Genomic DNA, 15,389 nt, shown 5'->3' with positions numbered 1-15,389 from the left:
AAGAATACACTATGATGGAAAATATTTCATTCTTTAATAAATAGAATTTCTCTTCTTCCTGTTATTGTTAATTGAGAATGTTACAAAGGTTTTTCCATCGGGTCAAAAGATACCTAAGCATATGACTGCAAGTGGAAAAATAGGGGACACAAATCAGGTATTGGCAATTTTTCCATTTTCATTTGTGTGTGAATTTTTAATATAAATGCAGGGACATAAAGCATTAATGCAAGTCAAAATACTTCAGTAAACAAGTTTCAGCAGTTCAACTTTATAACAAGAATGATAAATAAACCTGTTAAATTTTTCTGCACAATGCAAACATTTGGATTTTTTTTAAAACAAGTAAACTTCGTATTGATGGATTAACTAAATGGTGTCTGTACCATTTTTATCATACAGTAGATCCTTTCCATTCACTATACTTTTCTGAGTTGTCCTACATGCAAGTACATGTTTTTACTGTTGTCTTTCTGTGCCATTCCTATAAGTTTTCTATTTAAATACATTAAACTATGAAAAAATTAAAAACAAAAACAGAAGGACTTTTCTTCCTTTCTATAAGTATTATTAAAACTTGGAATTTTAAAACCTACATATATTCAAATTGTCTGCATTATAATAAATGAGGTGTCTAGGCATAATTCAGTGTTAAAATTATTTCTACTCTCTGGAAACCAAGAGCGTCCTTGTTAAAGTGTAAAATGAGATTTCGCCTACTTCCAACTCCTTGTTCTCACAGCTGAACTGTCACAGCATGAAAACATTCCCCTACTGGTGCAGCTTTAGATACCTATTTCCCTGGTGAAAGAGTGCAAAAGGAACTGAAAGAGTTATTGACAATTCATACAGTATCCCATACCCCATTAGAGTACAACTACAAGCAAAGAAAATATTTCAACTCTGAAGGGAGATGGGACAACAATGTTTTAAATGATTGTTGGCTTCACTGAGAAGCATTGAAAATGTCAAAAGAGTGTAGTCTATCAAGTTGGTAAGAGACTCAAGATTATTCAAGAATCTAATTATAAGAAGTCTATTTCTTTGTCCTGTTTGCTAAGTCAAAGGTTAATGAGAGTACGCTAAAGAAAACATCTCCTGTGTTATTGCAAAAAATTTCTCATGCAACATAAAAATGTAAATGAAGAAAGTATTTTAATCTAGTTCTCTCCATTAACTTTTTAAAAAATAGCTTTTGAGGTATAATTTACATTCCATAAAATTTACTCATTTTTAAGTGTTCAATGATTTTTATCAAATTTACAGAGTTGTGCAACCTCGTCACAATCTAATTTTAGAACACTTGCATCATCTCAAATCCATTAACTTCTTGATCTAAGATATTCCCATAAATTCATGGAAGCCACCAGTATCTAAAGTCACTATATATTCAAAGCCACACAAATATCTGCAATTGAGCAGGAAAAGTGCAAACTAACCTCACTTTTAATGACCTTTATAATCAATCCTCTACTCTGGCACTGGGAAGAAAATGTTCAGGTGCTTTCTCTGAAAGTTAAACCATTCTAAGTATTAAGTTATGGCACACTGTCTTGGAAAGAAATTAATTATATTTTTGTTGGTAACACATTTCAGGCTGTTTACACAGCTGACATTTCTCAGCTGTACCCAATTCATGCCCTAAGCTGTGAGGACGATCTTGTTTTGTAGCAGATGCCTCCACTTGAGTGATTTAAATAAGTAAAAAACACCAGTGCCTGCAACAATATAGATTACAAGCACCAGATTTATGAGTTTTTATAATCCTAATGAAAGAAAGGTTTCATGAGTTTTCTTTGGCTGGGATCTCCTTAGAAGACTACAGTTATAAGCCATTTTTGCCAAAACCTAAATACTGGAGCTAGTGGATCTGCTATGGCACCAGTTAAAGGCAGCCTGGCCCTAAACATCTTTGTTGTATCAAATAATGCAGCTCAAGGCAACATCCTGCCAATGTGGCAACATTTGCTCTGGGGAGGTGTGGGCAGGCATCACTTCACAGGTTCTGGGACAAGGTGCAAATATGAATAATGAGGCAAAAAGAATCAAGTCTCTTAATGGAGATTCCCGCTTGTGTTAGCTGTGACTTAGATACAGTACCAGGCAGTATTATAGTCTCGAATATGGTGAGTTTAAGCTGCTTTCCATATTCTCCTATAGGGAATGAAATTCCATTTAGAACTCTGGTAAAAAATTAAATGTTCTAACAATCATTAAAAATGGGCCTCATAAAAGACTGTCAACTCAGTTTAATTTTTTAACACCTAAAACGTATAAGGCACAATGCTGCAGAAGAATTTAGCACTGAATTTTTCACTAAGTTTACTTATCACTCTTGGAACTTGCATCTGAAAAGCCTATTTCAATCTGGCATCTTCAAGTATGGGGTCTCAGAGCTTTTGAAACCCTATGAAGTCTCACATTTCTGGACTAAATCACCTTACATTCTTAAATTATTTTTGCTTTAAACCTTGTATTATAGAAAATTTCAAATATATACGAAAGTTGAGAAAACAGTATAATAAATTGAATTTACACATCTCCAGCTTTGACAATGATCAATACATGGCTAATATGGATTTGCCTATCTACTTACTGTACCAACTCCACATGTTATTTTTTTTCCACAAGTTATTCTGAAGCAAATCTCAAATTCCATTTCATTTATATAACCCAGCCAATTCTTGCATGTGATACTTACGTGAGCTAGTATTATGTTAATATTAATTATAATAGTGACTCATTTATTGAGTGTCTACTATGAGCCAGGTACAATATATGCATGTTATGTGTATATATATATATATACATAAACACTAATCATCCTCATAACAGTACTGCAAATTAGTGAGATAACTAAAGCTCAGAGATTTTAAATGACATGCTCAGATCTTATTTTCTTCTATTAATGTTATTATTTCTTGTAGCAGATTATTAGACAATGCTAAGAACATTTCTGTTTTCTCCACGTCTCCCCAGATAAACAGAAGGCTATCATTTATGAACATTATTCTTATTTTTGTAAAAATAAATGTAGCACATTTTCTGTCACATGTGTAAAATTTTTTCCAACAGGGAAAAAAAAAATCCAAACTAAAACCAACAACCACAGCCCTGCCAGTTAGCCATGGACAACAAGCCAATAATCCTAATGATTTATTATATCAACATTAAGATCAGTTGCTTAGAAATAAATGTGCCTATACATAAATAATTTTTTTCCTGAAAGGTTCATTTAAAAAAAATGTTCCTCTATCTTCTGATTATTTTTAAAGTTTTATAATCTATAATGCATTTTCCAAAAGCACAGTGTTTAAATCGTGGAGTAATTTAGACACAGATATCATCTACATAAATTGTTTAAAAATGTTTCTATCTTCCATAAAATGTAACACAGTTATGCTGAAAGAGAATGAGTAATTATTATCCAGATAGAAACATAGTATTTACTAGAAAATACAAAAAGGTAATTCACTTCTTAGCTATAATCATATGTGGGTGTTTATTATTAAAAGGTGTTCACAAAGTCTCAATTTCTAAATAGGGCTAAAAACCCTATTTATTACAAACAGTGGACTTAATGTCAACATTCTTGAAACATTCTCAATTTTTCCTTTTTTTTTTTTCTTTTAAAGGGTATCTAGTTAGAAAAAGATTATGGGTAAAAGTGGCCAAAATATAATTTCAGCTGGCCTCCTTATATGATAAAATTATTCTTTCTCGGAAAAGAATAATCACTGCAAACAGAGAAGAGATAGGAAAGGTCTCAAAATTTACAATAGGACAATCATTGTAAATATATTTAATAGGTAAATATGACAAACTAAATCTTTTCTCTAGCTTTTTATCGTGATGAAAATTATGGGTATATTAAGAAGAGCCATTAGTATTTCTGTAAAAATTAACTTTTTAAAAAAGTATCAACTGACTATGGGAAATGTAGTTTTAAAATTAAATCTAATGATTAGGTTGATTTTGAGACATTTATAATTTAGGAAAAAAAATTTTGTCCTTGGGATATTTCACTAGGAACGTCTAAATATATTCTTCCCATCAAGGAAAAAAATTAAGTCAAAGCAAGCAATATCAAACTCCTGATTTTGATACTACATTATTACCAAAAGAATGTTGATATACTTGGTTTATGATATCTGCTTTGCAAGTGAATTCAAATTATCACAACTCCTTATTTTCACATTATTTGATTTATAAGGTTCTTTCAATGGAACATTCAACACATTTGATTCTGCTTATTATCAAAGCCAATTAGACTGAAAGTGGCAAAAGAGAGAAGAAAATAAAAAACTGATAACTCAACTGTCACTTACCGAGTCATCTGTGGCAGAAGTTGGCCAGCCCTCCCATAATTGATGGCGAACGGGGATACTCGTAAGGTCATACACATTTCTCTTTACCTATACAAAGAAAAAGCACAATTAAAATAAGGTTTCCACATGACTTAGGATCATTGCCACTTACGTGATGTATTTCCTTTTCCTTTTCTCTTCTGGATTTGAAACCAAAATTTGAAACTCGGAAAACAAAAGTCAGAAAAATTTTGTGAAAAATTCTAAACCAAATTTGAAAGCAGAGATCCTCAAAGAAGGCTAGAGGAAATGAAGGTTCAAGAAACATCTCCCTCTACCGATTGTTTTTATATTCCGGAATGACTTTAAGCTTCTTTTCAGTCAGAAATCTTTAGGTACACAGTTCATCTATGATAGACTATAATTATAAATGTTAATAATCTATTAAGTTTTTAAATGACTCAAGATGTGCAATAAACAAAAGATGTACCTCAAGTTTCTATGTGGGAGAGAGAGAAGATGGTAGTTTTTGTTTGTTTTGTTTCATTTTTTGGAGAGGGCAGGAGGAAAAGCCTGAAACTATATTATTTGCTGTAAGTTTCAAAGATATAAAAACTTAATAAAGCAGCACAAGATTATTTCTTTGATATCACTCCAAATTAAAAATTATTTCAATAGATTATTAACTAAAAACCATCTGTTAACATACTATTTAGGCTCTTCCTGAAAATAGAGTAATGATACTTTTCAAAATACTGTTAAAGATGAAAAACTACTACTCTCAACCAGCAACATTATACCTTTCATTTTAAAAGGACAGGAAGCAAGTAATTTCTCCAAATAAAGTGTTGGAAGGTTAAACTCTATGTTACCCAGTAATTAAGAGGTGTCATATCTGTCTTCAGCTTTACTTATAAATAGGATACAGAAATTCTATTTCATTCTGAATGTACAAATTTTAAAAAATAACAAGTCCTATGAATTGAGAGATCACTCATCTTAAACTAACTCTTCTGGTTAGTTACAGGATTACCCTTGACTGTAACAAGTAAAACTAATATTGAAATGTTGCACATAATCCGTTCTATGATGCCACTTCGATATGGAAAACAAGCAGTATTCATTCATGTTTTAAAAATGCAGAATCCTAAAGTGTCATGTTGTCCAATTACAGCATCTTGTATTACATTACTGTTTATTAGACATAAACACATCTAAGTTATCCTTCCAGTGAAACAGAGATATATATTCACTGGGGGGAAAGGAAAAGAAAAGAAAAGAAAAGAAGAAAAAAAAAGAAACGAAAAGAAAACAAAACATGGAACTCAATCTATTTTTTTATCTCTAATGTACACCTGTGAAAAAAGACTAAGTAAGTGAGAACTGAGGAGTTCGGGGGCATGGCTTGATTCCCCACTCAATTCAAACAAACAGCTTTTCTTCAGAGGGTCTTAGCAAGGGCCAGTCTACCATGCATTATTTTGTTTATGGTCAGTTTTATTAAGTTTGGAAATTTTCATTAATTATTACCAACTCAACAATTTAACCAAATGCAGCGGGCAAACTTCTGACCACTTCCATTAGCCCAGACTACTCTGTCATGCTAAACACTAGTGCTCTTAAGGAGAAAAGTGTTCCATAAACTCAAAGCATTATATTAATAAAAGAAAGGGAAAGGTCAGAAAAGGGAGTATGAGGAGACTTTAGGTCTCAACACAAAAAATCCCCTTCTTAAAGTTATTTTTGAATTATGTTGTCAAGATATACCCAAGCTTCATGGGCTATTTTTTGGGGTGAAAAAAGAAAGGCAAGACAAATATTTACATCTCTTAGAAAGGTGGCAAGCCTATCCCAGCCCTGAAGAGTATATACAAATACTATGGGTTGGGTATATAAACAAATAACTCTGGAGTGGGATTCTTTAAATTCCACCTTAATTCCGAAACACAACAATATGGTATTATGAAATAAACAGTATTTTTCTTCTTCCATTAACTCATCTGCAACTGCAATGAATTGAATAACATTCCTGTGCTATTCTAAGCCTGAAAAGCATGTTCTGGCTATAGTGTTATGTTGGTATAAAGCACAACGCCAGACTGATGTGCTGAACAAAAGTGATCAAAGTTAGAGTAATGTTAGCCATTGCACAAGTATTTGGCTTCATTGTTCTTCCCAGAATGACATCTGTTAAGCAACTTGTCATAGAATAAACTGGTTAATGGGGACAGAACTTGGCTGAGACAGTACAACGTAAAGCATATTAGGCAAAGCATATTAGGCTAAAGTTGGATTGTTCCAATGGAAAAACTAAATTGACAGTTTCTGAGATTAAGTGAAAAGAATTGTGTGTTAAACGATTTAGGTGAAAACAAACTAGTCTTTCAAAAATAATTCTATATTTTATCAATGCTGTAACCATAGGCATATTTTACCATCATATGAAAGACAGATAAGTGACACAATAGCAAAAGTACAAAAATGAGTGATGGTTTTACTGATGGAGATATTCAAATTCCATTATCTTCATTGACAGTTTTACTTAATTAAAATTTTATGTCACAATCTTGCAGAGAAGGAAAAAATCACAAATGTACACAAAAGTAAAAGTGATTCTTTTAAAAAATTAGTATTCTAGGAAACCTGAATAACAAAATATAGCTGTGTATAAAATGATGCAGATGAATTTAAGGTCATCATGAATCAAATGAAGAATACAGAGAGGGAAGAAGGAAGGAGAAACAGAAAGAAGACTGAGATGCTGGGAGGAGAAAAGTAGGATTAAAGGGAAGAAAGAAGGCGAAAGGGGCTGGGCAGGAAGAGAGAAACTGAGAGACTGATTTCAGAGATTTGACAGTACTTAAGAGACAGAAAGAACACACACACACGCTGGTATGTTGTAGCTGGCATGCCCAGCTGCCATTATTGTGCTACTTCTGATGGAGTTTTATCTTCAGAGATTTGTGTTAAACTCCAGTTAAGGACAAGTGGCACTTCATAGGGTAACATTTCCTAAGGGCCTTTCTGTCTTACACGTTTTCTTTGATCAGCATTGGTTCAATATCATGCTGAATCATAATCTTTCAACTCTGGTTATGCATTAAGCTCTAAATCTATGAGATTTCAGGCTGCTAAACTATGCAAATGTTTCAATTAGTTCTGAAGAAATTTAATAAATGCTTTGATTACCAGTGAACAATAAAGTTATGTTGCAAACTATACTGTATATGGATCAAGTATTCTAGATTAACAGCAGACTTTTCAGTTTGTTTTGTAGATTTTCTAAAAGATTAGTTTCAATTCTTCCCATTGCTTCAGATGAGACAATTATTTGTGACTGAGACAAAAAAATCATATTAATTTAAAATAGTATAGGATTAATATTACTAATTTATTTGCTTTTTATAATTAATAAACATCTGTTTATTACACTATAATTAACATAAAAAGCTAAGCAATGCTCTCTACTTCAAATCTCATATTTCCTTATGTGGAATTTTCAGTGATAAACACAGCACTGGGGAAAAGACCATTTTATTATGGCCTGTTCAGTATAAAATTATATAAATAAGATCTTCATCTCCAATAAAGGTTTCTTTTAAGTTCCATAAATTTTCAAATGATTTTATTTTTTAAGTTAAATTTTACCAGAATTTCTTGGAAAAAAATTCTTATGAAGTTACTTTGCTAAAAGCTAAATTTTGAGGTTCAGATTAGCCTCAAATGAGTTGTTTATAGCTATTCAAACTGAAATATATATATATATATAAAAACTTAGTAGAAACTTGTCAGCCTTAATAAAATCATTCTTTGCATGCTAAATGATGATCAAACTACTGGAAAACATTTCAGGGAACTTTAAATGTCATTTCAGTATTATCCAAGTGAAAGCAGATTCTGACAGTAGAAAAGGCACAAGGTTTGAGGTATTATGGAATAATGAGAGGAGAAACTAGATTTGTAGGCCTAATTTTGCCCTGCTGTTTTGGTGGGCAAGTTGGTGGGAATCTCTCTGAGACTTAATTTATTCAGTATTAGAAGAGCATAAAACAAGATCACTTCTGATTTTCAAAATTCTAAAATTCTATGATACTATTGGAGTTAATCATAGAAACAGGAAAAGAAGAGCTAACTATAACAAGCAAGTAATGTGGGCAAGTTTAAAATCATTTAATGCTAGAACATGGAAGAAAAATAGTAGAGTTAATACATCAAAAAGGAAAATTGCAAATAATTTTTCAGATAAGAAATACAGATTTATAATGAGCATTAGGTGAATTTTTTTCTTAGATGTGAAAAGTCTTAGCTTTTGCTTTTTATTACACTAAAAAGTCTACATTTTTTTTAAAAGGCTAAATAACAGTTTCCTCTCATGAGTTCTCATTTAAAAATAAAGCTGGTCATGTTGGTTTCTCAAATAACTATTCCATCAACCAAATGTTATCAGTGAGACTATGGTTTTGCCAGAATACTACTAGCTAAGCGATACAGTTGTAAAGTTCTATTAATTTATGTCAACATCTTTAAAATTTTTGAAATCTGGCTCAGGGCTCTTCATATATCAAACATCTTAATATAGCAAAAAAAAGAAACAAAATACTTAATTGTCATGGGATTAGAATAGCTATCAGTTTATGAGCATTCTAATTCCTAAATTTTCTGAATTAAGAATACTATGGCAAATTACAACCCTTACTCAAAAGCATCCTGGAACAGACATCTATCTTATTCTCTTACCAATCTTAGAAGAAAAAGGCCTTTGGTCCTATTAGAACCTGAGCTTATCCAAATTTTAATTATATCAAACTCTGAACTCCGAGTACTTCACACTATCAAATGATGCTCTGGCTAGGAGTTTGCTAAATAATAACTGCAGTGAACAAATAAGTTTTTGTGTGGGGGTGTTTAAATCAAAATAAGGCATACAGACTAGGCTTCCTTCCAGTTTCCTAGCAATCTTTGGTGTTCTGAAAGGCTTATAGTTAAGAAACCAATCATTCCTGATCCAGACTGGGTTTTGAACACATACTTCATATCTAAGGACTTTCCTTTTTCTTCTTTTTTAAACATATTATATACTCACTGCACTTGCAGATGGATTTGTTTTACTAAGATGCAAGTTAAAACCCTTCTAAAAATCCTTCCTGAACAAAAACACTTGAAACCGGATGGTGCAAGGGGAATGAGAAGGTGGCATCAGTAATCAAATGTTAATTAGCAAGCTTTTTTCCCTCTTCCCTCAGGGCTGGCCTGTGTTGGAGAATTCAAATCAGAAATCAATGCTCCAAGTGTTTAACTATTACTTCTTCTCATTAACCATTTAAAAGACTCAGCAATTCTCTCCTTATAAAAACAGTAACTCAAGACATTTCTTTTTCTCAAATACCATCTTTCCAGAAAACAATGAAGATGTTGTTTGAAGAAAACTATAAAACTGAAGTTGCTTTCAATCAGGCTTTGAACTGACTGTATTCTGCTCTTTAAAACATCTTTTGGCTCTAACTGAATTCTTCATTCCAACAACTGTAACTAAGTTTTGTTCTGTATACCATCCTTAAAAAACTTATTCCACCTCTTACTTGTCAGTAAAGAAGTTTGACAATTGGCATTTAAAGAGATTACTGGGAATGATGATGATAAAGCTAATCAAATATGGAAATGCATTTGAGTGCATATACTTGGAAATGGACTTTAGCAATCCTGAAAACCTGCCAAGGATAAGATTTAATACTGTCATTAGAAACATGAACTAATGATCATAAATTTATTAAAATAAATTCGTATCTTTACCTAAAGGTTAAGCCTAGACTTTAAAAGAGAATTCCTACCGTGCTAGGAAAATGCCTACAGATGAGTAAGGCTGAGTATATTTCACAAATGGAAAGATGCTGAATTTGAAGAGCTTTCTGGAAAAAGATGTTTAGAGAAATTATGAAGTTGCAGAAGTTGAAACCATAACAACAATAGAATAATTATTTTTCTACAACACAGTTCTCAAAGTGTGGTACCTGGAGTAAAGTATTAATATTTTCTGAAAACTAAAAATGAAAATTTGGAGGACCTGTCCCAGTCCCAGTGTGTTGGAAACTCTGGAGCCTAGCACTCTGTGTTTTAATGAGCTCTTTTGATAATTCTTACTAAGCCAAAGTTTAAGAAGCACTGTTTTAGGATGTATGAATAATAGGCTTTTCCAGGTAAGTATGCCTCTCTAGTATATTCATTCTAAAGTTCTTTGAATTTGTGCCTAATGTAGACAATCATTTTTGAGAATAAATGTGATTAATAATGATTTGTTACTGAAATTCTAGACATGCTGTAATTTTATTTGAATGACAAAGTGATCATTGTTAGTTTAAGAAATTAATGAGATACCCGACTACCTCTTTACTACAGACTTTATAGCACTGAAATAACTGAGACATTACCATTGAAAATCTGTGTTATTCTTCTGTTTTTCTGTCTTAAGCTTAAGTGCGATTGCTTTCTGGCTATACTATATATTTGGGCAATACAGTAAAACTCCAAATCCACAATAAATGATCTATTGGTCACAATAAACAAACTTGGAAGATATCTGTATCCATTAGCTGAATTGAAAAATATTCCTAAACATCAGAGAACCATGTTTGAAGCAAATGAAAAGCTAAACAGTTTTTTGTTTTGTTTTGTTTTTTGTCACTCTCTTAGGCAAGCTGGAACAAGACCCAAAGGAAAAATAGCAAGAGGTTAACCTCATTATCAGTCAGTCAAGACCTTGTCCTACAGGGCAATATCTCCTATCTATACTTTATGGAAACAGTAAGAGAGCAGTTTTTCTAACTATTTAATGGTCTAATAGATACAAATGTTTTTTAATATGAATTAAAAATGAATATATCAGGTTCCTCAAAAAATGCTCTTAAAATTTCGCTTTTAAAATAAAGTAAATCAATTGATTTAAAATCCCACAACAGAAAATACCAATTAAGTCGGGTCAATCTTAGAAATAACTGAAACAATCATAAGAACATTTTTAGGAGTTTTACTTTAACCATTTTATAAAGTTCAATTTTATGTATTACTTCAAAGGTTATGTAAATTGAGAAAAACCTGTACATCAGAAATGTTTTGATTTTTAAGTCTGAATTTTAGCAGACAATCTGATATGTCAGAAGCAGTTAATGTATAAGTTAATCTCAAGGATATAATACGTGTAAAACCAAATATTTAAATACAAGGATATTCATTGCACCTTATCTATCATCAGACATATACAAAATTGGCACAATTAATATTCAATAATAGTATAATTAAATAAATAATTAAATAAACAAAATATCCTTCGTCCATTAAAATGCTGATGTAGAACCAGAGTCAGCAAAGCACAGCCCAGAGGCCAAATTTAGTCTGTTATATTTGTAAATAAAGTTGTATTAGAACACCATCACTTCCATTTGTTTATATATGATCGGTGGCTACTTCTGAACTACCATGATGGCAGAGCTGAGTAGTTCTAACAGAGGTTGTATGGCCTGCAAAGCCTAAAATATTTATTATTCAGCCCTTTATAGCAAAAGTTTGCTGTTCTTGATGTAGAAGAATATTTACTAACATTAAAAGTTGGTACATATTAGGGACCCCTGCGTGCCTCAGTGCATGATCCCGGGTCCAGGGATCAAGTCCTGCATTGGGCTCCCTTAGAGGAGCCTGCTTCTTCCTCTGTCTACGTCTCAGCCTCTCTGTGCCTCTTGTGAATAAATAAAATCTTAAAAAAAAAAAAAGTTAGTACATATTAAAGAAAAACCAGGTTACAAAATTATGTACATTTCTGCTTGTTATTAAATTACATCTATATATACATATACTTACGTGTATATTATATTATACATTATGTATGTGTGCATACAGAAAAAAGATATATAGTAGAGGTAAAATTTGTTCCCTCTGTATCATGGGATTATGACATTTTATTTTCTTTTTATCTTTTCTACATTTTTATTCTATAATAAGAATTTTGTTTTGTTTTTATTCAAAGTAAACACATGCCCTTTGAGCCAGAACAACCTAGTTTTCATTTCAGCTGTGCTACTAATTATAAGTAACCCTGAACAAAGGAAAGGGGAAGGAAAGAGAAGCAAGTGAACATTTACTGAGTATCTTCTATAAATCAAGAACTAGGCTTTATGTTAACATATCATCCTCACAAACAACATTTACATATTATCTTCATTTTACAAATTGGAGCTCAGGGACAGTAAATAATTTACCTGAGGTGACGTGACTCCAGCTAATAAATGGTGAGATAAGGATTTAATTTAGTTCTCTGAGATTCTAAGTCTTACTCTGAATGAGACCAAGAGAACCTTTTCACACCTGTTGTACTGCACCAGGCAATGCAGAGCAAGTTACAAACAGTAGATTTTTAAGTGTGTACTTTTAAGTACTATAGATGAATGACAACACAGATTTTTAAGTGTGTACTTTTAAGTACTATAGAGGAATGACAACTGCCAGATCAAGTAGCAACTTGTTATTGTTTCAACAATTGAATGTGGCCTTCACAGTAAGAGGGCAGTTCCTGGTGTCACACACAGCTGGGGAAGAAATAGCAAGATAAAAAATTTTCAAGGAAAATAAATCAAAGCAACAAGAGAACTGTTAAAACAGTAAATAAACTATAAAGTGAGAGGTAGCAAAGGCTCTTTCTCTTATAAACTTTTGCTCAAAGTCTTCTGAGTTTCCACCCTATGCTAATGTAAGAGTTCTGCCTAGAACAAAAGAATATGAAGACATTCACACTATGGGCCTGCTTCTTCTACTTTGCCAATATACAGTATATTATGCCCTACCTTATTCTACTTTTCCTTCTCTCAACAGTTGGGCACTCTTGCCAACCCCTCTTTTATGCTTTTGATTTGAACAAGTGAAAATATGGTCAAGAATTTGTTTTAGTTACAACCTCTACAGGTTTTAATGTAAAATTGTAGGGCAATGCCATTAATCTATCCTACCAATTTTTTTTTATAGAATTGCATTTTCTTTTAAATTTTTATCCCTCTCTCTCTCTCTCTCTCTCTCACACACACACACATACACACAGAAATTAAACTATTTGCCCAAATGTCATTCAGTTGGTCTAAATCAGAATGATTATGCAGATTTTTAAAGTTCTTTCTTAATTTTTATTCTTTCCTTAAAAAATTTTTTTTTTAAAAGAAAAGATCATTCCTTCTATAGCAAACTTCAAATTTATAATGCTGCCAATCATACTGTTTTGGGCAAAGACCCATCTTTACATTTCGATAAAGACTGTGTATCTTTTATCCATTCTGGTAGCACCACACTGATGCTCAGACATGATGTTTATGTTTGCTTTGCTGCTTTCTGTTGCCCATCCAGGCCTTTGCCTTTCTCTGAGATGCTGAAAAAAGTGGTGGGAACCATCAGCAATGGAAGCTCGGTCTATAATCAGGTCTCTTATAATTTTATCTTTTCTTGTTAACAAAAAAATGCAAAAAACAAAGACAACAAAAGGACTTAGTGTTGGGGTCTGCCATGAATACTAAAGTGGCCTGGGGGTGTGGCTCATCAAGTGAAAATAACCATTCAAGTCATCCACATCAAGGAGAAAGTTTGGGAACACTAGGCCAGTGTTTGCATTTGGGGCCCTGGAGTCAGGAGAGTTACATTTCCCTTCACTCTACTTAACCAAGACACCAGAGACAACCTATTTAACCTCTCTCCTTCCCAAAATATTAAGTAATCTCCTCCAAAGAGAGTAGCCCTGAGTGATATTTAGAAGTGCATCCAATTAGGTTTTCCTATTCTAACTTGCTACTTTCCAAGATCAGCTTTCAGTATTACTCTCTTCAAGAGATATATGGGAGGGCAGGGAGGATATCTTAAGGAAAGTAGCTGCCTTAAGAGCAAAATTGTAATAAGAGGATGGGCACCATAATCACATACCTTGTTAATTTTAGATGAATGAGGTAGAGTTGGAAACATGTTCCAAATGACAATTTAATTAAAACTTATCAAAGTGAATTGACACTATAAACTAAAGTCTAATACTGGACACCAAACCCTAGCTAAGGACTGATGCTGCCAATGCTCAGAAGCTCTATACAACTGGGTTTTAATTAAGGCAGTTATAATCCCAACCCAAAGATTTCACTGTTAAGGCTGGCTCTGAAATGTAAATATAGCCATTTTATAAAGAAAATAACAGGAAAACCCTAGCATTCCACTTAATGTATTAAGACCAGAAAATGTTTTTTAAAAATCATGATTCATTAAATAAGCAGACATTCTAAATAAACTGAAGTCTCCCATTTTTTTAAAAAAATTACTCCTATTTATTCATTAACAAAGCTATTCCTTAGCTCATCCCTGCCATAACCTACTCTATTCAAAACCATATGGGAAAGGACATTAAAAAACCGCCACAAACCATGGACTTCTGGTATTAGTGCTACACACTGCATACCCCTATTCATTATTCTACCTCCCTTGTTTAATCTATCATTAAGATTCAGTGACCCTACACTAAATTTAAAGCAGATCCTTCCTTCCTCCCATGCCTAAATTCACATACTTTTCTAGTTGGGGATGCCCTCAAGTATTAACAACTCTACGGGGTTTCTCTAATCTCAGCTCTGAACTATGTCATGCTATAGAACCAAGAAATTGCTGTTTTACATCTCTAACTATGGAGGCTTCCATATAAAAGGACCATATAATTTACTTAATAAGATAAAGGGGGAAAAATCACCATTTAATAAGTATTTTTTTTCATTGTATATGGTAAAAGAGGTGCATGGAGACACTGTCATATGCTATGTTGTCTTACAAGTTAATAATACCTGGACGCATAACTTCAACTGTATTCATCACAGACTCAAGAGTTGTAAATAATGGTGAAAAATGTCAGGTTGACTATCCTAATGAATGGAAAAACAAAGGAAAAAAAGAACAAATTGATTTAAATATATAGTTGATAAAACAACCATTTTGGGGGTAAGAGATTTCAAGAAACTAGCAAGGTAGTATCTCTAGAAAATATTAAACTTCATTTTCAGATTATAAACAAAAAATCCAATGTAC

The 15,389-nt window shown here is 32.5% G+C and overlaps 1 protein-coding gene across 2 annotated transcripts in view; it reads right to left on the bottom strand.

Annotated features, from left to right (window-relative positions):
* FAF1 (Fas associated factor 1) overlaps positions 1–15,389 on the bottom strand; it is a 454,188-nt gene that overhangs the window by 193,535 nt on the left and 245,264 nt on the right. For both annotated transcript variants that reach the window (XM_055341966.1, XM_055341967.1), the window contains exon 8: positions 4,329–4,415. In XM_055341966.1, coding sequence (XP_055197941.1) covers positions 4,329–4,415 — 87 coding nt within the window. The remainder of the gene's footprint in view (positions 1–4,328; positions 4,416–15,389) is intronic.

Source organism: Nyctereutes procyonoides, unplaced genomic scaffold (genome assembly GCF_905146905.1).
Source record: "Nyctereutes procyonoides isolate TBG_1078 unplaced genomic scaffold, NYPRO_anot_genome, whole genome shotgun sequence".
Classification (NCBI taxonomy): domain Eukaryota; kingdom Metazoa; phylum Chordata; class Mammalia; order Carnivora; family Canidae; genus Nyctereutes; species Nyctereutes procyonoides.
The sequence above is the reverse complement of the archived record's forward strand: the minus strand, read 5'-3'. Positions and strand labels throughout refer to the sequence as shown.